The sequence below is a fragment of the Pyxicephalus adspersus genome, chromosome 11, assembly GCF_032062135.1.
Source record: "Pyxicephalus adspersus chromosome 11, UCB_Pads_2.0, whole genome shotgun sequence".
Taxonomy (NCBI): domain Eukaryota; kingdom Metazoa; phylum Chordata; class Amphibia; order Anura; family Pyxicephalidae; genus Pyxicephalus; species Pyxicephalus adspersus.
The window spans coordinates 52,789,690-52,813,569 of NC_092868.1; the positions used below are offsets into that span (position 1 = coordinate 52,789,690).

The following is a 23,880-nucleotide window of genomic DNA, read 5'->3' on the forward strand; positions in this document are numbered from 1 at the left end:
ACAAGATATCAGAAATCTGATTGAATGTCTGCCAGGACAAGTGTTGCTGTTTGGATTCAGTTTGATTACAGAATTGGCCTGAACAACCGACATTCACACTGGTGTACAGCAGGGAATGTTCCCCACTTTATAACACTGCTTTTTCAGTTGTTATAGTAAACAACAGGGAATGCTCCCATTGGCTTGTGGTTGTCATAGGGGGGTATGCCCTGAGAGCCACCCTCCAATAGAAGTGCTCCCTTTTGTATACCTTAACATTGACTAAGAACCTGGCCTCCTCCACCACCTCATTTCCTAGTCAATGTGGCTTAGTACAGCACAATTCCATGTGGTTGATCATCTGCTTGCCTAAATACCGAGCTTTCCCAATCAGTGACCCATTCATATGTTGATCAAATATTGATCAGAAATGTCCTAGCTTTTACCAGATCTTTTATTTTCAGGAGGGCAGCAATGTCTTCCCCATAGATATTGGCAAGTGGCACTTTTAAAAAAGTTTTCAATTGCAAGTTACACACCAAAGTCATAGCATATATAAAATTTTACTTAAGAATCATCTTTCACTGTAATACTCAATTTTAACCTGGAGCTGTCATCTATAGCACTTCTTTTCTTCTTTTATAGGTCAAGGATTATAAATTCTTCATTTGTAAGGAGAAATAGCTATAACAATATGCAGCATGTGTTTATTCCTGAAAAGAAGAACTTGGGGGGGTGAGAAGCCCATTTTCTCTCTCTGCCTATATGGGTGGAGGGTTTGGGCTTTCTTACCTTTCTGAAAAGACAAACTTGCATTAGGAAATGTTTCTTTTTATTCAGATTAGTGGGATTTTCTCTGTTTTCCACCACTTGAATTTTCTTCTGAAGTCTGCAAAGCAAAATTCACACATTCACGCTCATCTGTGTTAACAGACACCATGCCTCTATGAAAATGCATTGTGAATGAGCGTTAGGAATAATTTGTCACCTTGTTCCTTGGGCCTGGCATCAGAAATTGTTTCTGTAAGATGATGGTGACTTAATTTCTTAGCAAAGCAAATCTGAAATGCAGAACAGTTTGGTTGATATAAATGGTTCTGTCCTCTACCCGTATGACTCTCAGGTGAGGAGTGAAGCACTGAAAAAATACATCTAAAAGGCCATGTTTCGCTAAGAGTGTAGGCCCGCTGCTGAGCCTTAACCCACCTCAATCCATGGCACAAAATGCTTTGTCTTGCGCCCACCCAATAGCCAGCTCATGTGAGGTCACCTTTCGTCACTGGACTCATTTTGACCTGTTTCCTTTTTTTTTTTTACCTTCCTAGGCTTCAGTGAGAATTGTCCATTGTTGGACGTCGCTCTGATCTTTAAATAGACTTGCAGATTTTCTCTTGCTCTTTGTCCAAAAGTAGAAGGAGCAGAAAGCGACATGGCTGGCCATGTATCTCCTACGGTAAGTTGCAGATCTCACTTGGTTTAATAAACTGGATAAAGGTGTATGCTTGAACAAAATAAAAAAAATTGTGTTCACATTACCACGTGATTTATGCTTTTAGGAATATTCACATAAGGAAAAATACCTATTGATTGTCGAAAAGTCAGGGCAGGATCCTCTCCCCTTCCTGTGTCACTTTCTGTTCTGTATCTAGTTTGTAAGTTCTTCGAAGCAGGGACTTCTCCTCCTCCTGTGTCACTGTCTGTATCTGTCTGTTATTTGCAACCTCTGTTTAATGTACAACGCTGCGTAATATGTTGGCGCTATATAAATCCTGTTTATTAATAGCTTCTGAATTGTTCACTGTAACTATATTCTCACCAGCTTTTATTCTTTACTCATCTACTCTTCTTCTAAAGAGAACCTGTTGCTGAGTGGGCAGAGTAATGGTTTCACATATACAAATAGAATTTGCAGTGGCCAGATTATAACAGTGCATTCACATAGAACTTTTAAATGTATACCGCATCCCAGTTGTCTTTGAAAATACCTCCATCATTCATCTAAATATGTGACTTTTAAGGGACTTTGCAAAACAAAACATAACTTTTATTTCTACATTTAAAAATGATAACATTTTAAAACAAAACTCATTTGTAATATTTCAAATTCTTAAAATGTATCATCAGTATTGGTTTGCTTTAACGGTACACTTATCTTTTTGAGTTCAAGTTTACCAGATTTAGTTTTAATGTGAGCAAGTCATAATGTATTAAAACACTAAAGTCAGATTTTCCTGCTTGCACTGGTTTTCCCCCTGGGCTTGCAGGGAAATGCAATGTCTATGATTGGCAGTCACAGTCGGGTTAGGCAGATTCCACATTCATTTATTCCTTTAGAATGCATTTTGTCAATGCATCTCTTTAAGTGCTACAAGTGTTCACATCCCTGCATAGTGAATACGGCTGCACAATATAGATGTGAATGCACATGCAGTTTCATATGTGCCTTGGTACAGTCAGAAGAACTGCAAATCCTGAAAAAGGGCAGAAGGACATAAATTATTTTGCACTCCTGGATCTAAATAAATACCAAACTTACAAATCCCCTATCTAGTCTTTGGAAATTCATACTGGGAAATTCAAAAACCATGTGTATTGCTGTCAATACAAAATAACTGTATTGAATGCAATTCATTTGATTTATAAGTGTAAAAGCAGTACATTGTCTTTCATGAACATATAATTTACAGAATAATAATTTAGTATGAGTATATTATTTATTTATTTTTTAAAATAATGTTATTTATTTTTTATTATTTAATTTATTATTTTTACATGATTTTGTGTGAATCTACCAAAGAAAAGGTTTAACTAGTCTTTCCAGCATTCCTTCATGAGTACAGTCTGCAGTTTAGTGCAAACCTGCAAGGAGTGGTCTGTTTACATGCGCTCACTTTAAAGTGTTCTATAAACAAAGAACAATTTTACGATTAATTTGCTTTTCTCACAGTTAAAAAGCTTTACTCACAGAGTGGTTTGTTTTGCTGACATTATTTTCTTAAAAGACTGTTGTGAAAAAGGAAAGGCTATAAAGTACCGGGACCTAGGAGTGGCCGAACTTGTGCTATCACTGTCTTTCACTCCTGTAGGCCTGTCACTATGATGGGTTGCCTCTTAGCCAAGGTGTATTTGCAGGAGGCTGGAAGGAGTTAAAACAGACTTTTCAAGCAGGAGGTGCACTTGTTCCTGAACCCCCCATCCAAAAAATATGCAGAAACCCTAAAAAGATTAAAGTAAAAAGATAATACTTGCCTTGGATCCCAGATTCTGGATGCTTCCTGGGGGCACTGTGCTTTATGCATTGTCACAGAATCTGGAGTACTTCACGTTTCCAGGGGAAAACGCTAAAGCTTAGTGATATCACCAGTACTTATGGGAAGCAGCAGAGTGACTGGGTCCAAGGTAAGTTTTTTTTATTTTTATACATTTTCACTCTTACAAGTTAACCTAATAACATTTTAATCACTGCAGTACTAATCCAATGGAAAGCACTTACATATTTACAGAGATTAACCCAGATAGTAACCATTTTTGGGCCAGCAGTGTAGAAAGTCTACTCGAATGTCCATTTGGAAGAGATGATAATATTCTGTACAGTTTATGCATGTGATCCTATCCACACATTCACATGTGTAACATGGTATTCTCAGGACACCAGTAATGGGTAACTCTGCAATGAGTGGGCTGGGTTCCCTAAAGCTATGCTTGCATAAAGTCCTGGGTAATTATGCTGAGCTAACTAAAATGTGATGCCAGGATTTATTTCAGTTTTTACTGGTATATACAGTACATTTCTCAAGGGAAACTCTCACTTAAAACTCAATCAGTTATGGGTCCATATTCTTAGCATATGGTCATATTATGACTTTTTAAAAATCAAATTGTTTTTTTGCCCCGTTTTTACTTGTTTATTTTGTGCATTTTAGGTGATATTCAGAGATGTTGCAGTTTATTTTTCTGAAAAGGAGTGGGAGCTGTTGGAAGGATGGCAGAAGGATCTGTACACTGGCGTCATTAAAGAAATTCACGGCATCTTAATTTCCCTGGGTACTGTATCTCCGCCAGGCTTGTAAACTCAACCAGAAAGCAGGCAGTTAACCCAGGCCACTTAATCAGTGATTAATTTCTAATTTCAGTGACTTGTTAGGGCTAGACTGCATGGTAAATTTACCTTCAAGCTAATGAGCAATTCAGCCTCTTGTCATAAGTCACCTTGTGTACACCTCATTGAAGTATGCTGCAAATGTTGCCTGTCAGCGATAGGACCACTATCACATAAAATATTGTATTTTGGTAATTTGATGTTAATAATACACACACTCATCTTCATATTACAGTGAGGGAAAGAAGTATATGTTCCCCTGCTGATTTTGTAAGTTTGCCCTCTGACAAAGAAGTGACCCGTCTATATTTGTAATGGTAGGTTTATTGTAGGTGTGAGAGACAGAATAACAACAAAAGAACCCTCAAAAACCCAGTGCTCAAAAGACAGAGCTTGATGTGCATTGTAATAAGTGAAATACGTATTTGTTACCTTATCAACCAGCAAGATTCCAGGCTCCCAGGAGTCCTAACTGTATGCAGGTAACGAGCTGAGATTAGGAGCACCCTCTGTAAGGGAGTGCTCCTAATCCAAGCTTGTTACAGTTCCTGTATAAAAGACAACTGTCCACATAAGCAATCAATCAATCATATTCCAAACTAAGCCACCATGGCCAAGACTAAAGAGCTGTCTAAGGATGTCAGGGACAAGATTGTAGACCTTCACAAGGCTGGACTGGGCTACAAGACTATCGCCAACCAGGTTGGTGAGAAGGTGGCAACAGTTGGCGCGATAATTCGCAAATGGAAGAAACACAAAATAACTATGAATCTCCTTCGGTCTCGGGCTCCATGCATGATCTCCCCTTGTGGAGTTGCAATGATCATGAGAACAGTAACGAAGCAGCCCAGAACTACACAGGGGGAACATGTCAATGATCTCAGGGCAGCTGGGACCATAGTCACCAAGAAAACAATTGGTAACAGTGCGCCCTGTAGGCCTGAAATCGTGCAGACCCCGCAAGGTCCCTCTGCTCAAGACGGCACATGTACAGGCCCGTCTACAGTTTGCCAATGAACATCTGAATGATCCAGAGGAGAACTGGGTGAAAGTGTTGTGGGCAGATGAGACCAAAATTGAGCTCTTGGGCATCAAATCAACTCGCCGTGTTTAGAGGAGGAGGAATGCTACCAATGACCCCAAGAACATCATCCCCACCGTCAGACATGGAGGTGGACACATTATGCTTTGGGGGTGTTTTTCTGCTAGGGGGACAGGACACCTCCGCAACGAAGGGACAATGAACGGGGCCATGTACCGTCCAATCTTGCGTGAGCACCTCCTTCCCTCGGCCAAGGCAACAAAGGAGTGGCTCAAGAAGAAGCACGTGAAGGTCCTGGAGTGGCCTAGCCAGTCTCCAGACTGGTTGATAGGGATCAAATACCTGTTTCACTCATTACAATGCACATCAAGCTCTGACCTTTGAGCACTGGAATTTTGTTTTTTTTTTGTTGTTGTTATTCTGTCTCTCACACCTACAATAAACCTATCATTACAATTATAGACTGGTCATTTCTTTGTCAGAGGGCAAACGTACAAAATCACCAGGAGATCAAATACTTCTTTCCCTCGCTGTATTTCCTTTTTTTGTTTTTTGTGCATGTTTATCCCTGATTTTCATGCATACTAACCCATCTAGTAAGATTGGATAATACTAAATTTAAGTCTCACACTATTTTTTTTCTAGCAACGCCTTTCTCTGCAACATTTTACCGTATAAGCCCAGGGCTTCAAAGTACCTAGGGTGCATTATTAAAGCACCCTGGGTTCACAGTTGCAGAGAAAGGAGTTGCGAGAAGTGTGAAATTTTAATTTGATATTATCCACAGAATATAGGTTGATTAATGTGGGACATCTTTCAAACCGGTGCTGGACATCAGGGACTGTGGTGGGCAACACTGGGGAGGAGATGCATATTGCACCTAGCGCTCTTTTTTTTAATTTACCAAAGACTTGGGATGCCTATTTTTTAATTATAAATTAAAAGTGAGACTTTAGGCTAGGTAGGATTTTAAATTGTTTCTTTATTATAAATTTGTTGCGTCTTTAAAATCCCTGTAGTGTTTCTGTTTGGCATAGCAGTGTTTTAACAGGTACCTAATCCATTTAGTGTTTACTTTAAGGTACACAGAGATCAAAGATAGGATCAGCAGAACAGACTGAAGATTTTTTCATAATTTACAATTTTTGTTTTACTTTTTTGGTAGGCTTTGTAATTCTTAATCCTAACAACTTCCTCCGGATACAGCCAGAAGAGGAACCTTGTCGGAAAAGCTACCATGTTGGTGGCAGGAATGGGAATGTGAATATTGTAGGTTCAGGTAGGTTTGGAATATATATTCGCGCATGAGTGATTTATTTCATCCATTGGTCTATGACTCTTCCTACACAACTCTCACACACACACAGGCTTTGCTGTTTGGTCAGAAAACATTTTCTTATACTTCCATATACACATCCTCATGTGGAAAACATACTGATTCTGTGCAGGTAGTGTTGATAAACAAATGGAATTTTTGGTTGACACTAATGTGTATTTAATGCATTGTGTTTTGTATGTATTTGTTTTTTATATGTTGTTAGAAGACCTTCTGGTTCTTCATATATTTCTGTGGAGAACACATTAGGCTTATGTCCTTTTCTGTGCAGTTAGCAAGTTGTACACCATTGTTTAGTTTCAATTTTAGTTGAAAAAACAGAGCGCCATGCTGAAGGTGATGGTCCAGCTACATTTTATTTGTCACAAGTTATAAAATGCATCCAGACTATAAACTACAGCTTGGAAATCTCTTCCTTCTACTTACTTTGCTTATTTCCACCCTGGGGGCAGGATCTGGGCCCATGGGGTTTTAGAGAGCTTTCATACCAGACCAGAGTCCACTACTGACATTGTCATGTGAAATTCCTGGTGGATCTGTTCTCACTATTCTTTTCTGTTTTGTTACTCCCAGACTGTGGTTTAGTAAACCCTGACATTCTGTTAACTGTCCAGCTTGGTGAGAAGCAGCGTGCCACAGAGACTTTTGACCAGAATGGCAGAGAGAACATGTCATTCCCTAGCACAAGTAAGATCACAAAATCAAGAATGCATGTTTTTATGTGTTTGTGTCACACATTAATTATCCATTCAAGGTAAGGTGTGCCTTTCGCTCTGATAAACTGGTTCATTGTAGGATAGTGAAAACACTCCATGTGCATACTCCAGTGACCGTTAGCTGGCAAATTTCATCTTATGGAGCATTGAGCTCCCAACCACCCCCTCTCTTTTGGGGTAGCACCTGTCAAGGAATATCACCAGTGTCAAAGCACACACTGGTATTATCCATGGTTGGGTGAAATTGCTGGCTCCATTGTTCCCAGACTCACATGAACTTATGCTGCCAATCAAGTATTATTCATATAAATTTCCATATGATCGGTATGATATTTACACCTCAATTTTTGTTTATTGTCTATTGAGTTACAGTATTGGATTAGTTTGCTTGCAGATAACCAACTCATACATTTAAAAGTCATCACCTAAATGTGAAAGGAAGTTTACATTCAAAGTCAGTGGAAACAGTGTTGTTGGCCACAATTCTTTTGGCATTGGACAATTTTGTACCAATATTTGGCAGGCTTGTTGCATAATATAGGATAGAGGAAATGGAGAGCAACAATATGTTGTCCCATGGGAACAGGAAATGTCACCATCCCAATGTAAGCTATAACTGGAGCCATTTAGATCTTACACATGCCTGTATTTCATTCGATTGTGGCAGCTGAATAGAGCTAAAGAAAAATATCCGTAGCAGGGAAGGGGACATCTGCTTTGCCATACACAGGATCAACTTTTTATTGGAACAACAAAACATGAGGCATACCACAGCTGTGTAAAACATAATCTCACAGGCCTTTGAAATCGTATATTTTGTGCAGGAAGCTTTATATAGCTTTTTTCCAGTTTTTAGTGTTTTATGCTTTGTTCCTTATATTTACTAGGCAAGTTTATAGACAGATTTGGAGAGTACACAGCTGTTAAACAGGAGTCTCCGAATGAAGATTTTTCTGTTATGTCTGATGTTGAAATTTTGGAAGACACAGGAAAATGTAAGTAAGAACACCTGGCCCCTCTACACCAGGTTTTTTTTTTTTTAATTTGTTCTCCTTCAGAGCATTTACACAGTTTCAAATAAAGTTATGTAAAAAGAGCAGGAATATAGACAAACTTCCATTGGCTTGGGAAGTAATTATAGTGACCTTTATTGTTATTCTTCACAGGTTTCACTCCTAATAGCCCAGTGGTTCGGAGGGTCAGTGTTCAGGAGCCCCCAGCCAATAGTCACAACTTCCATACTGATGGAAAACATGGTATCAAATATGCAGCTGGTGAGTTGTCACTTTACATCAATCTGTAGTATTTTCACAGCTGAAATGCAGAAAAGTGGCTATATATAGAATTAAGCTGGACCTTGCACCCAAATTGCAGGGTCCACTTATATTGGTGCCCCTACTTCTTTTGTCAAAATTCCACATTAGGCAGACAGGAAACACACTGAACAAGTATTGAAAAGTACTTACTGTACCTTTCTTCTAAATGACCCGCATAGGAGTTACTATAGGAGTTATCCAACATCCATAGTCATTGTACCTAACATAATCTAAGGCCATTTCTGGGGAAAGACAATAAACCTACCTGTATGTTTTTGGTATTTAAAAGAAAAAGTGCCTTGAGGAAACCCAAAAAATATACAAATGCCAAGCAGATGGCATCCTAGCTGAGATGTTAATCTGGCACCCTGGTGCTGCAAGATGAGTCTAAACTATTTACAAGCCACCAGGCCGCCCTCCTTAGAGACTTACACTAAACATTCAGAGGTTCCTAAGTAATGCCTGGTATTTATTAAAACACATATACCAAGAACATTAAATTTCAGTAAATATGTGGTAAGTGTCACATTTACTTTGTAAATTACACTTATGAGCATATTTATAAAGTATATCTCTAAAATGCAGCTAGTGTAAAAGACTAATTTTGACTAGCGGTTTACAGCCTGATTTACAATCCCATTATAGTAGAGCTGAGATGAGAATGGGAGAATATGCACAAGGAGCCAATCACTTGTTCTGTGCAAGAGATATGCTCACAGGAGAAGGGATCAGAATGAAAGATTAATTAGCTCATCAGTTTACTTATCTTATGATTGTCACAGGCTACGGGTGAGACCAGGCTCTGTAAGTGTTATTTAATTGCAGAAGAAAAATCAGAGTAAGTAATTTCACTGCAGTACTTAGGTGTGTTCTGAAATATAATTGGCTTTTTTTTCCTTTTACTACAAGGACACAGAGCATCTACCTCTGGTATAAATAAAACCAATATGGTTACTGTTCCACAGAAGCTTGTCGTCAAGACACCTTACAATGCTTGTGAGAAAAACACGCCAGTAAAAGGTAATATGTATATGGGGTTTGTTTATTATTGGTTATGTGTATGCAGCAGCATTCAACACATGTTGACAATACCCAAACTCCTCTCCATTCTCTTTCTCTACAAACCGTGATCTCCTAACTTTAGGGTTTAGCTTGCCACACAGTGCTTCTGGTGTAATGGAATCTCAAATCATGTTGTCAGCCTTGCCTGAGTTGTCTTCTAATGAATTACATAACACATGGTTCTTTTATTTTTGAGAAGAAGTGTTTTGTAATTCATATCAGTAAGGCAGCCTAGGGTGATCATACTTCTCCTCCATAGATATGGTAAAGTGAGTAAGCATGTATGGGGTTGGATTTACCTGGTCATGGTGGTCACTGTCAGAAAGTGTCACTTTGACAGTAAAGTTCTCACAGACATTCAGCTGGATTTTAAATCCACAGAAATGGGTTGCCGGAACTCATTACCTGGAGTATCTGGGTCTTGTCTTGGATTTAATCCAGGTAAGAATGTTTCTTCCTTAGAAGAAACACTGGACTCTCTGATCTTGAGTATGGGTTCTCTAGTCTAGAAGTTGGCGAATTCTACACTTTTGCACGAGAGTCATGGATCTGAAGATAACCTCATGGCTTCCATCCCATTTACCCAGCCTTACTCTAGCAACCTTGCAACACAACGTTCTGACATCATGTGACAAGTCCCTGGACAAGAATGATTATGTTGGCCTTAAGAACCAGGTTTAATCCGGCCTAATGGCTCAGGAATCTGGTTTTGGAGTTTTGGTCTTTTAGAATATCTTAACTAAGGAATACCAACCTAAAAGACCAGGGGGCTGTGCACCCTTTGAGAGCAAGGAACCTGGTTGTCAGAGGACTATTGTCTCTTGATAGATATCTCAAAACCTCAGGTGAATTGACTGTCCCTATAATGCCAGGCAACCCTTCTGAAATTTGGTCAGTAGTGGCATACATCAGCCATCTGGGAGGAACAAAATCAGACTTCGTAAGGTTGGAGTGCCTGGAACCAGGGGATTTGTCCCCCACACCTCATGGCTTCCAGGTTCAACAATAAACTGCACAGGTGTTTAGGTTTGTAGGACTATTTGCTACAACATTGAGACATGCTGGTAGTGGATGTGTTAACCTGGCCTGGCCTAAATTTATATATGCCAAACCTGCTTTTTGTAGCAAAATAATGGTGAATGACTTACCATATCCCTGAATTAAATTGTGATTAAAATTCTGATGAGTACAGAAATCCTGTCTTTGGCTGGAGATACACTATAACTTGTGCTATTTTAGACTGCCCTGCTGGGAAGTGTACAGAACATGGATCATAATCTCAGTATTTTTTGGGTGATTTAACACTTTTTTTGTCTTTCTCCTCTTACCAGAATTCATAAGTATTGAACCGGTTACATTAAGGGTTAAATCAAAGGAGCTACCAGTGAATAGTGAAAATGCGCACTTGGATGGAAGAAATATTATTAACTACACACTGGGTCAGTTTTTTCTTGCTACTGTTCTTTTTAATGGCATTGTTTGACTTAAATAAAATATTTATCTATATTGTAGTGCTAACAAAGCTTCATACATCCTGATTCAGTATAATTAAGTAATAAACACCCAATAAAATACATTTAAAATAGCTGTAATGCAATTTTTCAGTCATAACTTGTATTTTCCTGGTAGCCCTGATTCCGGAACTGATGAGAGAATAATTAAAACACAAAGAATTTCCTCTAACAGGAAAGCACAAGTGATTTTAATGTTTGTCAGGTCAGTGAAAACAGGGATGCCAATTTCACAGGAGCTGGTTGTGTTTGTTACATGAGGGATATGTAATGCTGCACAGGGAATGTTAAGAAGCAATGTTACCCTGTATGACCTACTGCCACAGTGGGAGAACACTTTTTTTTTTTTCCTTTTCTTGTCAGCCAATGCACCTAATCAATAATTTTAACATGTGCAGTGGTGCTTTAAATCCATTTAGTATAGGATTATTCCTAGTGTTCTCCCTAGTCCCTTTTTAGCCGGGCGCACCACCCAGCACTTTTTCGTAACCACCTTGCTGTTTTTAGGGTGGATACTGAAAAGCCGGGTTTCAGTACGGAGGCCACCACCTACAGCTTCCTCTCACCCCGCTTAAAAAATAATTTTGGAGAGAACACTTGATTCTTATTGGACCAAACAAAATTATGATCATGGGGGTTGTCATTTTCATTGTATTGGAGTTGCAAAGTATTGATTTTTATATATTTTATCACAATATTTGTGGAGTGTTGTATAAAATCCTGCACCACGTCCCCTTTTTCAAATTTCTAAATACAAAGACCATTTGGTTTGAGGATTTGTTTTAGTGCTTTCAATAATTTAAACACACATTTTATAAAATCATATAACAATGTTTTTCGAATTACATAAAAACATTATGTCAGACAAAAAGGGTGATGACAGGATGGGCTTGTTAGAGATAAACAGTGTAAGAAAATTGACTTTTCTGCCAAGCCTAAGAAATTTGTAAGTATTCACAAAAGGACAGATAGAGGGAAAAGTAGGCTTTTGAGGCATATATAGGGTTAACTTGTATTTATTGTGTATAGAGTCTAGGTAGTCCTATTTCCAACATAGCACTCCTAGTTTAAATATATAGTTGAAACAAAACAAATGAAAAAACTTTTATATTAGCAATACAGAAGATATCTATCCTAAGGTAATTTGCTTATCTCATGTACTGACTTGTTTCGCCAAGATGGCTTCCTCATGGGATTATTGGGATTATGATGATAGATAATTCAAAGAATTATCAATGATCATGTTAGTTGCTTAAAAACAGAGATGGATGGTGCCAAGAAATTATCCACATTGAAACACCCCTAGTTCCATGAGATGTTGGTGACCAATAAATGAGAATTTTTAATGCTCATGCTTTGTATGTATTGTAAATCATGTACAGTATATTACATGTTAAACTATATATTTTGTTTTTGTGTGTTTTTTTTAAAGTTTGTTAATAAATTTATTAACTATTGGACATATTTTGGTGAGTTTTACCTAAGAGTTATAGCCTACAATGTAAAATAATTTTCCATGCAAACAAAAAATTGTATCACTTTTTGCACAGAAATTTGGACAGAATAAGACCGCTAGGGGGGTTAAGATAGATATCTACTGTATTGCTAATATACAAGTTTTTTGTTTTGTTTCGTTTCAACTATATATTTAGACTAGGAGTGCTATGTTGGAAATAGGATTACTTAGACTCTATACACAATAAATTAAAGTTAACCCCTATATATGCCTCAAAAGCCTACTTTTCCCTCTATCTGTCCTTTTGCGAATACTTACATAAAAACATACCTACGTTTGACAACAAATTTAACATAGACCAACTAATCCTTTGAAAAAAAAGTTATTCAATAAACTTTAGATATTATACGCATTCTGGTTGTCCCCATTATTGACGCGTTTCGCTCTTTGGCTTAATCAGAGGGACAGATTAAAGGGGTTTTCATCAATGTATTTTTAATTCAGAAATGCTATTCAAAAGTGTTTCAATTAGATTATTTCTTTTTGTCATGATCATGCATAAAGGACAAGGTAAGGATAGATCACTCTAACACCATGATAGTTAAACCACATTAGACCCATATCAATACACAGTAGTGATATTTGAGAGGGAAGGAATGAGTATTATATATACCCAGAACCACTTCTCAGGGGGTAGGCATGAATTCTAAAGTCAGTATCACCCCAGATTCACTTCTGGATTTTAAAGTCAGCATCACCCCTGCATAGCCCTACTCCTGGATTGATTTTCACTTTTCCCCTTACTTGTGTTTTTATAAATTTTCAATATGCAATAGCAATAATATCTGCAAAATATTTTGTCTGGTAGCATTTCAGATTAGGCAATACAATGCAATTTTATGGCAGTAAAACCAGACATTTATAATGGCACTAAGTGTATACTACTATATACTGTATAATAAATATAGAACTACTTTATACTATATATACAATTGTACTGACGGTCATTTTTCTGGGGACTGATGGAAGACTTTGCATTTAGATGACTACAATGGTACACCATAACTTCCTGAACTATGAATATACATATTTTTTTTTCCTATGTTTTTCCTGCAGATGATGATGACGTAATTATTGAGAGTACCCGGGGTCCTGAGAAATTCAACCTAAGAAATATTCCCTCAAAAAAAGTCCAGTACAATGTAAAAAACAGTGGATACTGCCAAAGATTGATTAGATGGCCAGTTGGTCAGAAAGAGGACATCACTCTCAAACGTTTTGCTCCAACCACGCCAAAGGAACCCGAAAGGACTTTTAACTGCACTGAATGCGGGAAGAGGTTTTTAAGACTGTCTGACCTTAGACTTCACCAGGGAATCCACAAAATGAAAATAAAACAATTTAATGGGTCAGTGGCTCAGTTGAGACCCCAGCCAAAAGTCGAAACCGGTCCAAAGGCTCCCCTCGAGGACAACTTTCTTCAAAGAGCATCGATCAAAAATGTGCCTGGAGCAAAGCCTTTGTCGTGCGTGTTTGGAAAAGACATCAGTCCCAACTCCAGCATCGTTCAAAGTCCGAAATCTTTCGCCAAGGAAAGGCGGTTCGTGTGTAGATTCTGCGGCAAACGGTTTCAAAATAACAGTAACCTTATAGGACACGAGAGAATTCACACGGGGGAGAAACCATTTGAATGTCCTGAATGTGGAAAAAGCTTCAGCCAGAAGGCCAACCTCACCACCCATCAGAGACTTCATACCGGGGAAAGGCCCTTTGTGTGCATCACATGCGGCAAAGGCTTTGCCCAAAAGATAAACCTTTTAACGCACGAGCAGACGCACGCAAAGAAAAAGAAGAAGATGGATGGAAAGCACGTTTTGTTGAACTAATTCCTTATTTCCTTTCAGGTTGTGGCTGAAAATGCATCAGCTGTGATTACCATAAAGTGCCTGAGAATCACTTTTTCCTCTACACTAGGGGCTAAGCTATGCGGGACAGATTTGATTGAAGTAACAAACACAGTGGTCCCCTTGTTTATGGAAAGTGTAGGATATTCTTGGACTGTTACAGAGAATAGCCAAGAAGATAAAGAATACCCATGGTTATAAAATTAATTCCTCAGTATATTCAGGTCAGAAAGTTTTGGTAGTGTCATTGGTGACATTTATTAAGGTCAAGTTGGTAGCATCACAATCCAAAACTTTTATTTATTTGAAAAGCAGAAGGGACATAATTGGTTACCTAAGGTGACAATAAACTTAAACTGATATCAGGGTGACTTTTGGGATGGTGTCCCAGAAAAATCTTCAAATCTCTATGGTGGTAATGTGCAAAAACGTTAATTCATTTTAAGAAATTTCATTTCTTCTAGAAAAGCCTTTAACAGTCGGGCATAGAAGAATTTATTTAAGCTGACCTCTGTGTCTACATGTTTTTTCAGCTGGTCCCAACTATCAAAGATGGAGGCAGACACATCTCCATCCTCCCGTCTCCCACCTATCCTAAAATAAATGTAGGTGCACCATTAGGTTTCCCAGAATGCAGTGACAACACTACAATAGTAAGGATAGAAGCTTCTGTCTTGTATTCCTGATATAGCTGAAGCTCAAGCTGTGCATTACCTTTGTTGGATGCTGCTTTAGCACACAAAAACCTCTTTGCCTTCTGTTGGGCTATTGGGATTTTATTATTACTTTTCTTGCCACATTTTCTTTCATTTAGTTTGGCATGTGCTAACTAGGTTACTAGAAAAGGTATTTTATATCTCTCGCGGGTATTTCTGCCAGTTAGCTATTTATTCTGTACAGCAATCAGACCTCATCATCAGACTTAAACCCCAGCTCCAGTCAAAGCTTTACCTGGAAGGGCTAGAACCTCTGGTGAGTTTTAGATTGCAAGCCTGGTATATGGAGATCAGTTTCCTTTTTAAATAGGATGTGATAGAGTACGGGCCTTTAGTTAACATGTCTTTTATAGACTGATCTATAATAAAGAATGCACTAAATGCATTAAAAACAGAAAATCATAGTTAGTTTAAGCCAACACATTTCCCTTCATAGGAAAAAGGACAATTTGTTGGGATGTTTAGGATATATGTGCCTATTGCAGTTGTTCCTGTGAAGGTAAATGATGCCAGTAGCATCAGTCTGTTCCAGTTATCTCTTCCACCTTAGAGCCAACCTGGTAGATTGATGAATGATTTGCTGCCTGACCACTGTCTGGTGTCTATGGGCCAACTGATACTTTCCACACGGCCTTCAGTATAGGAAAAATAAGACTGGGCTTGAAGATCATGCAGAAAAACCTAGGATAATGCTTTTTAATTGCACATAATAATGTATATAGTAAAGGGGCCCATGGCAGAAGTATCGCCAAGTGCCCCTGATAGTTTTAACTCACCACTGATCTACATTTCTCTTTAGAATGTATACAAATGGTCACAGCGGGTACAAAACCTACCTTCAAGGACCTACTTCACCTGCTCACGATCAAAAACTACCCGTATACTTTAGCCCCAAAATCTGCTTATTTTTAAATGCACACTATACATTTTTCGAGTCGCAGGCAAATTTTACTACGACCTTTTATGGACTAGTATTTTGACAGGTGCTACTCCGAGAAGATAAGATACATACAAAAAATAATAAAACGTACCTCAGACATGAGAAGTATTTTAGAGGTTTCTAAAGTACGAATCATTTGTTCCAATTTTTCTAGCCTTATGTTAAACTTAAAGAAAAAAAAAAACAACTAAAAACAAAAAAAAAACATTCAAATCTATATAAAAAAAATTGTTGTAACCGGTTTGTATTTAACAATTGTGTTTTAGAGGTCGTTGAAGGCTGAAAGTCTTGACCGATCATCCACTAATAACAGTTTTCAGGGGTGAAAAACAAAAATATCTTGTACATAAATTAATATCTCTCTCTCCCCAACTCTGAGACCTCAATGACATTTTTTCCAGTATGCTAATTGTGTTGTGCAACCCTTGAAAAAAAATCTCTATTTTTTAAAAACAAAGTTGACTGCAAACTTGGAGGAGAGAACTGTTTTTGTCTTTTTTCTTTGTTATTTATTGAATAGTTAACCTGTTAGTGCAAAACTCTCCGTCAAGGTTTTTTTTTTTTTTGGTAAAGGTTTTACTGTTAACACTAAAAACATCCTGCTAAGACATATAACCTCCAGATGTAATTTATAGCTTAGTAGTTCCGATTTGTGCTTCTATGTAGGCAATGCTGACAATGTTACATAAACCTCCATGTTTTAATGGTGTGTTATTTGCCAAGTAGACAAGCGAGAATTTTTGGACTGAAACTATAAAAAAAATGTTGTATATGGCTTTTTTCCTTGTGCTTTATCCTTTTTATTCATTTTTTGATACTCCTGGATGAGTTTCAACAATATATTTGACTAGTTCTAGGTTTGGAAAGTCTGGGCAGAAGATCATACATAGTAAATTTTTCTGGTGGGGTAGACACAACTCCTATCATTGGTGCAGGTCAGGGATGAAGAATAGGATGTTTGTGCTATATATATATGGTGCTTAAAGCAGAACTAAAGCTGTGGTCCCTGTTCTCTCTCACGCGCCACCATCTTTTCCTTTCTCTCCTTCCTGGAGATAATCCTTGATTGGCTGGGTTGGCATGACGTACGTCCCAGGTGTGCGGGAAATTACTCCCAGCACATGCACAGGAAGGCGGGATTGCTGGGTTTCCCTGGCAACCAGTGCTGGGCTGCACATGTGTATCTCAGCACAATTTAATAGCTAGGTAGCAATCAGACATGTACAAGGGATGATTGCAAAAGGAACATCTCCTGACCCTTTCTGCAATAATGACAAAACCTGATCGAACATTTTTAAAAGTGAAACTTTAATTCTGCTTTAAGTACAAAGATTAAAGGTATCCATCCTCTGGCGGGAATGGCAAGTGGGACATTTTTATCTCTCTTCAGGTATAGTGCATTAAAGATTTCTATTGAAAATGCCTGATATAGTTCAATGATTGATTTAATCATTGAGAGAAATTATATTCTTCAAAGAAATTACTAATAACCTCTTACCAATTACAGATTGCATTTGCACATGATCTTTCACTCCTTGTATGGGTACCTTTAACCCAATTCAATAGATACTCAGTCCTATAAACACTGCAATAATAACCTCCATTTTTATTTCATCCAGTTTGACCTTCATGTTAACAGCAGTTGAACAGTTTGTCCAAATGTGACTGCAGAGTTTAATAGGCACCAGAGTGTGACCAAGCTACCAAATGCACTCCATAATATACCAGACCCGGTCACACACACACCACCTCCTAAGTCTGCCTTTTGTGATGGGGGTCTAGCTATTACTCATCAATGCCAGTATAGTGGACTGGAGTAACAGGGCAGGAAGCACATTTACAGTGTGTAAGAGGTATTTTAAATAATTTGCAACCGAAAATCAGTCAAACCAGTATAATCTGTGGTGGACCTTAAATCAGGTTTGAGATTTGAAATGGGCCTTATGTGCATTTTAAATACATTTTGTGAATTTGTTTTTTTTTCTCTTAACTGTATATGTTCAGTTTAAGATTTCAGTAATGACTTATAAAAGCTTAACAATAAATTAAGGTTTATCAGCTACCTAAAAGGATTCCCAAGTTGTGAAAGTCCTCCAGAAGTAGAATGTGACAGTTAAGTTTGCAAAGGGAATCGACCCTTTAGGCTATGTTATCCTCCTAATAAAAATACTTTCTAACTGGTTTTGCATCAGATTGGTTTTCACATCAAATCTGAAGTTTTAGGTATACAAAACCAAGACCATAGCTGAAGCTCAATGTTTCTGAAACTTCCACCTTGGTAGCAGCTCCATGGTCCCCAAATCTACCAAACATTTTTTGGTCCTCCATATTGTCAGACTTGCTAAAACTTTAAGGCTCTACTCACTGTAGATTGTGTATCTGTCTGAAAAGTGTTTTAACAAATTTTTTTATTTGACTCTGTGATTTCCGGTCCTATTTAGTCAACACAAAGCTATAGCTGAAATATTAGATGTGGTAGCACTGTAGAATTAGCAAACCTTTGCTTTCTGTTGGTAGAAATGAGTACACTGAGTTTTTGTTTCAAAACATTTTTATGTTGCAATTGAATACTGACTGCATTGTAAGCAGGTTAGAATTTTATTTGTTGTCTGTTTCAGTGTTGGTTTCATCTACAAATATCTTCCAGGTTACAGAACTCAAGAAATGCAAACAACTCATCATTTTCAGGATACAAAGTTGATGTATTGTTCAGGAAATGTAATTGTGATGTTATTGTCAATGTTCAGGCTGAAATATCCCTTCATCTTGCAAAATAGTCTGTCAGTTCTGACGAAGGGTACCCTTTTAATTTCGCCCTAATTTTGTCAGCTGCAGCTGAGATTTAGGAGACGGGCTGTGTATGTTTTGTACATAGGAATGGTCGTGTGCTTTAGGTCTCACGCTGTTTAACATCGAAGGGAGGCTGCTAGCTGTGTAAATCCTGAATCTGTTTTTCTGTAGGTTTGGCATAAATGCTCACTACAGTGATCTCCCCAGGGCCTTTTAGCTGGGTGCACCACCTGGCACTTTTCAGTAATCACCCGGCTGTTTTTAGGTGGTTACTGAATAATTGGGTCACAATACTGAAGCTGCCCACCCAGCTTACAAACTTTTCAGGGGAGAATAAAAAACAAGTAATGTTTTGTGAATCATTTGCAAAGTTAACCTGGAGATCCTGACATGAACAGCACTTTCCCGTTGCAGGCTGACAACACTACCCATGGCCTCACAATTTTCTGCCAGCATTGCATGCCAATCCAGTTGCATGTTGGACTTGCCTAGGCAGCTTAATAGCTAACTGAAACACAGATCAGGCTGATATTCTCTGAATTGTCAAGCATTGGTTTGGCATTGTGGTCTGAAATGAAAAATGCTCATATTCACAGAATCTCCATATATAAGGGACACCTGCCCCAGGTATAAGTGATCCCACTCGGCTCCCTATGGCTGGCATCTTGCCAGATTCTAGTTCTCTTGCACCATAGTGCTGGCTCCTTCCTAATTAACCAGTGTCTGCACATTTCACAGCTGCTGCCCCTATGCATTTGCTATGGAGCTGCTGCAGGGAGATGCTACCATGTATCATCTCCCAAAAGTCAGCAGTTCCTGATATGGGAAAGCGATAAACGCACCACAATGCGAACCTAGCCTAAATCTGCAATACAATCACAAATAATAGATTCTGGATTTACACACACTTCAATTTTTCTTTTTATTGTGATTCCCAAGATGTAAAGCCCCAGAATGTGAAAGCCATTGCCAACCGGACATTTCTGTGTATGTTTTGTCTTAAAGAGTCTGTCAGTGTTAGATACAGTACAGCAATGTTTGTGCTCGTTCTGGTGGGAAATAAAACAAGTGTCCCTTTTTAAGCAATGGACAAAGCCATGATATATTGTTGATGAACCTCTGGTTTGGAGAGATGCATATTTATTATTATGATGCATGCACAGAGTTGTTTAATGAAGCTGAACAGTTTTCTTGTAGTCTAAACTGATCTAAGTAAATGTCAGTCTTGCAGGTGACACCTTGCCCACAGACATGAGATGGTACTTGCCAGACGTGCGTCAGATTCCTCTGGGTTACAGAGTTTTATGTGAGTTACTGTTCCATGAATACTATAGACTTATACTGACACATCTATATGTTTGCTGAATAAACTCAAGGCAGTTGGCTCCTGACCTCCTGCCAGCATCCTTTGCAGTGTTGTCAACCCTGTCTGATTTCTGCAATAGCACCCTCCCATTCCTTTATGTTATTGAGATAAAGGAGGGAGGTATTCTGTAGTCCACCAGGTACTGACAACACTGTTAGCATTGTCTGCTTGCTAAAGGAAGTTAGGAGCTCACTGGATTCCTCACAGAATCCACAGGTATTTTTCTGTAAAGGTATGTCTACTTTATATTTTTTATTTTTTCCAGATCTGTACCTCAATCTGCATTTTATGATAACTTGATTACTGAAAGCACTATTAATGCTCTTAATACAAAAAAATCCAGATTCACACGTTTTCAGAGTGTTAGCCTTTGTGAGAATTGTTTTATTGGAGCAACAATTATTTCCTTTTAGATTGCAATTTTATAACCAGTATCATCCATATAGTGGTGGCTTTAGTCACATTTTGTTTTCTTTTGTGGTTGTAGAGTTATCATGGTGCAGTTACTAAATTTACTTTTTTGTGCCATCTTTATTTAAGGCAGTGGTGGCCTTGTAGGCCATGGCTCTCAATCTTATTGACTGCCATGTGGATGGAAATGTTAGGGTTGGCTGAATACACTGTGTTCAGATCTGTTAGAATCGTCAGTTCTGGTATTATGTGACTGGGATTATCTGTGTTCATGGCTACTGTAATTTCAGGACATTTTGGCCATATTTTATCATAAAGTTGAGATATTTAACACACAATAACAGTGATGCATACAATTCTGTATTGTCACCCAGATGCTTCTTGAAACAAACTCTACCTGTCCCTTAACGTTATTATTTAATCTTATCATGGAGTTGATGCCCTAAGTAAAATTTGTGTCACTAGAAACAATCTTTTATAATAGTTTCCAGTGGCAAATGAACAAACGATCTCTGGACACACAACGCCTATTCTATTCTTTGAAGAGGGGAAGATGAGCATTTGGCATCTCTGTGCCCCCCCCCCCCTTCCCTATTATAACAACCGATACAGATCAACGTTCATGGATCTATTCTGATGGATCCATGAATGTCGTCAGATGACTGCCGTACCTTTTTCAGATTTTCGCCCAAAACAAGCGCGACCATTCATCCTTGGCGATAATCATCTGACGTGTACACAGCCTAAGACTTTGGGTCTGATTTATTAAAGCTCTCCAAGTAAATAACAAATAACAGCAAACAATTTTAGGAATTTTTTTTTCAGTTTTGTTGAATCACCCAGATTTCCCATGTTAGTCTATCTTGTCCAGCCTTGGGGAGTTAAATCTCCCGTTGTTTCAAGATACATCTGCAGGTTGAAATCCTCAAGTTGCTTTACTAATGAAGCAGCAAATTACAGCATTGGTCATGGTTGTATTCTGTATTTTTATAGCTGTCCTTTTCTTGTATGCCAAATCTACCTGAAAGAGACGAAATACCATGGTTATTCTGAAGTTTACATGGTTTGTTATTGTTGGTAAAAAATTCCTTGCAAAAATGAAATTCTCTGTAAAACAGGGAACTGGTGTTGGAATTGTCGTGTACTGTAGCTAAGGATCCCCAATGTGTCCTTTAATACTCTGTGCAAGAAGCGGCCACTTTTATTTTTTGGTAAATACCTATTGAGTGCTTCGAGCTTCCCCCTCGCTTCCCGTCTGAAGTCAGAAAGGTTTTCTCTTGTGTTCTACTATTGAGGGAATGTATTGTGTTCAGATAAACTGTCACTTTTTATGTTTTTTGGGGGTTTCTTTTAGGTTCAGGGTTCTATCTACTAAATTAAATGCTGCCATTCTCGGTTCAGTTTCAGGGGTTGTAAGTCAAATGTTTCATACTATGAACAACCAAAAATGTTCTTCCTTTATGTGTTGAGATGAAAATCTGGGTAGAAAATTATTTAAATTTAGACTAATCTATTGCTATACTTTAGGATGTTTTAGTCACAAAAGGCAAACACAAAAACCTCAACCGTACTGTACTGAAAAAAACACAGTTTGTGAATATTCCCATTCATAAAGAGCCTCAAATTTTTTTTATTTTTGGCAGTTTTTATTGTTGATTTTATTTAAAAGGACCTCATCAGATTTTAACAAGAATGGCAGCCAAAAGGTTCTGCAAGAGATGATTTGGTATGATCATCTTTCTGACAGCCCGTATCCTTTCTTCCCTCATTTCCAGCACTGCAGCATCCCCAACATTTGACACTCATGGGAGTTATGTGAGCTGTTGTTCCATTCTCTGTACAAAACATAGCCAGTGACATAGGGGTCAGAGAATGGAACCACCAGCGCAGCGCACAAGGCATCTGACACTATTAGGAAGTAGAATGCTGAAGAGACGGACGGAGGCTTGCAGTGCTGGAGCGGAAGGGCAATAGGAAGCACGGGCTAGTAAGTACTTACCTCTTCTATTGCAGGAACTCTTTGCTGCCTTGTTAAAACCTCACAGGGTCACTTTATTTATTCTTTGTGTGCCAGTCACCCATACACCGTGCAGGTGACCATTCCAATGGCTGCCAATAACAGAATACAGCCGGTGGTTCACCAAGACTTTGTGACATGTAAGATACTTAACACCTCACAACGATGTCACAAGTCACCGCCAAGTCAGTGTGTAACAGGTTCACTTTAATTCAGTTGTTACTTTTTTGTCTACTCATTAAAAAGTTAAACCAAAATAGAACATATGCAAAGATTTTGCTGTTTTCTTTTTTCTTTTGTTGAGCAGCAAGAACTGTTTTGTTTTTTTGTTTTTGTACTCGTCTCTGTCAGTGTTGTGTGCATACGACGACCTTTCCTTCCAAACACTTTCTCCATGTTACCTGTCCCCCCTGTGTGTCAGAAAACGATTATAACTTACGGTACTTCTAGAAGGAGATTGTTAGCTGTTACTATAATAATCCTTCCGTTTAGAATGAGTGCTCAATAGAAGTTGAATCTGTGTATGTGATTCTTTATGGTTGTCAGAAATGCTGTAATATCTTCCAATAAACTCTGTTTTCTTACTTTATAAGTGTTTGTCTTTTATATGTCATAATGACTGCGATGCAACCTTGGAATAGATTTATATTCCTTTAGATAAACATGTGAAATAACTGCTCCTGATATATAGTAGAGTATAATAGTAGATATAAAATAGAGTAAGTAATGCTATCGATGAAAATGAAAGAGAATGGGAAGGAAGGTCTCGGGGAGATCAGAAACCTGTTAAATGACAACGTGTCCCATTTCCTTAATGATTAAAGACCAGATTTTGTAGGCACCCTTTTTAATCATAAGCTAATTTTTTAGTTTTTTTTCTATTATATTCATAGAAAATCCCCTTGTATGCAAGGCCTAGAACTGTGCAGACCCCAAGATTTACAAGATTGGGTAATTTTCTGAGCTGTCAGGAAATGGGATGGAGACCATGGATGAGACCTGAACAAAGATGATGCAGAACATAATATCAGATGAAGGAAATGATTGGCAAGGTTACTAAATATCCAGTCTGCAGGATGTCACCTGAAGGTAGAAAATGAGTGGAAAGTGCAAATGTTTCAACAAGGGAATGTGTCAGCTCTGCATACGCTGGTATTTGTGCAACAATCCTCCATAAATATATTTGTACATAATTTTTGGTACAAGATTGTGTGATCCT

At 38.2% G+C, this 23,880-nt stretch overlaps 1 protein-coding gene across 1 annotated transcript in view; it reads left to right on the top strand.

Annotated features, from left to right (window-relative positions):
• The window catches only part of LOC140341406 (uncharacterized), a 30,574-nt gene extending 7,321 nt beyond the window's left edge, over positions 1–23,253 (top strand). Inside the window, exons 2-10 of the mRNA XM_072427144.1 lie at positions 1,305–1,432; positions 3,903–4,023; positions 6,286–6,399; positions 7,030–7,143; positions 8,060–8,167; positions 8,339–8,446; positions 9,398–9,508; positions 10,882–10,989; positions 13,634–23,253. Of these exons, the coding sequence (XP_072283245.1) occupies positions 1,409–1,432; positions 3,903–4,023; positions 6,286–6,399; positions 7,030–7,143; positions 8,060–8,167; positions 8,339–8,446; positions 9,398–9,508; positions 10,882–10,989; positions 13,634–14,403 (1,578 nt within the window). The 5' untranslated portion in view covers positions 1,305–1,408 and the 3' untranslated portion in view covers positions 14,404–23,253. The remainder of the gene's footprint in view (positions 1–1,304; positions 1,433–3,902; positions 4,024–6,285; positions 6,400–7,029; positions 7,144–8,059; positions 8,168–8,338; positions 8,447–9,397; positions 9,509–10,881; positions 10,990–13,633) is intronic.
• The last annotated feature ends 627 nt before the right edge of the window (positions 23,254–23,880 follow it).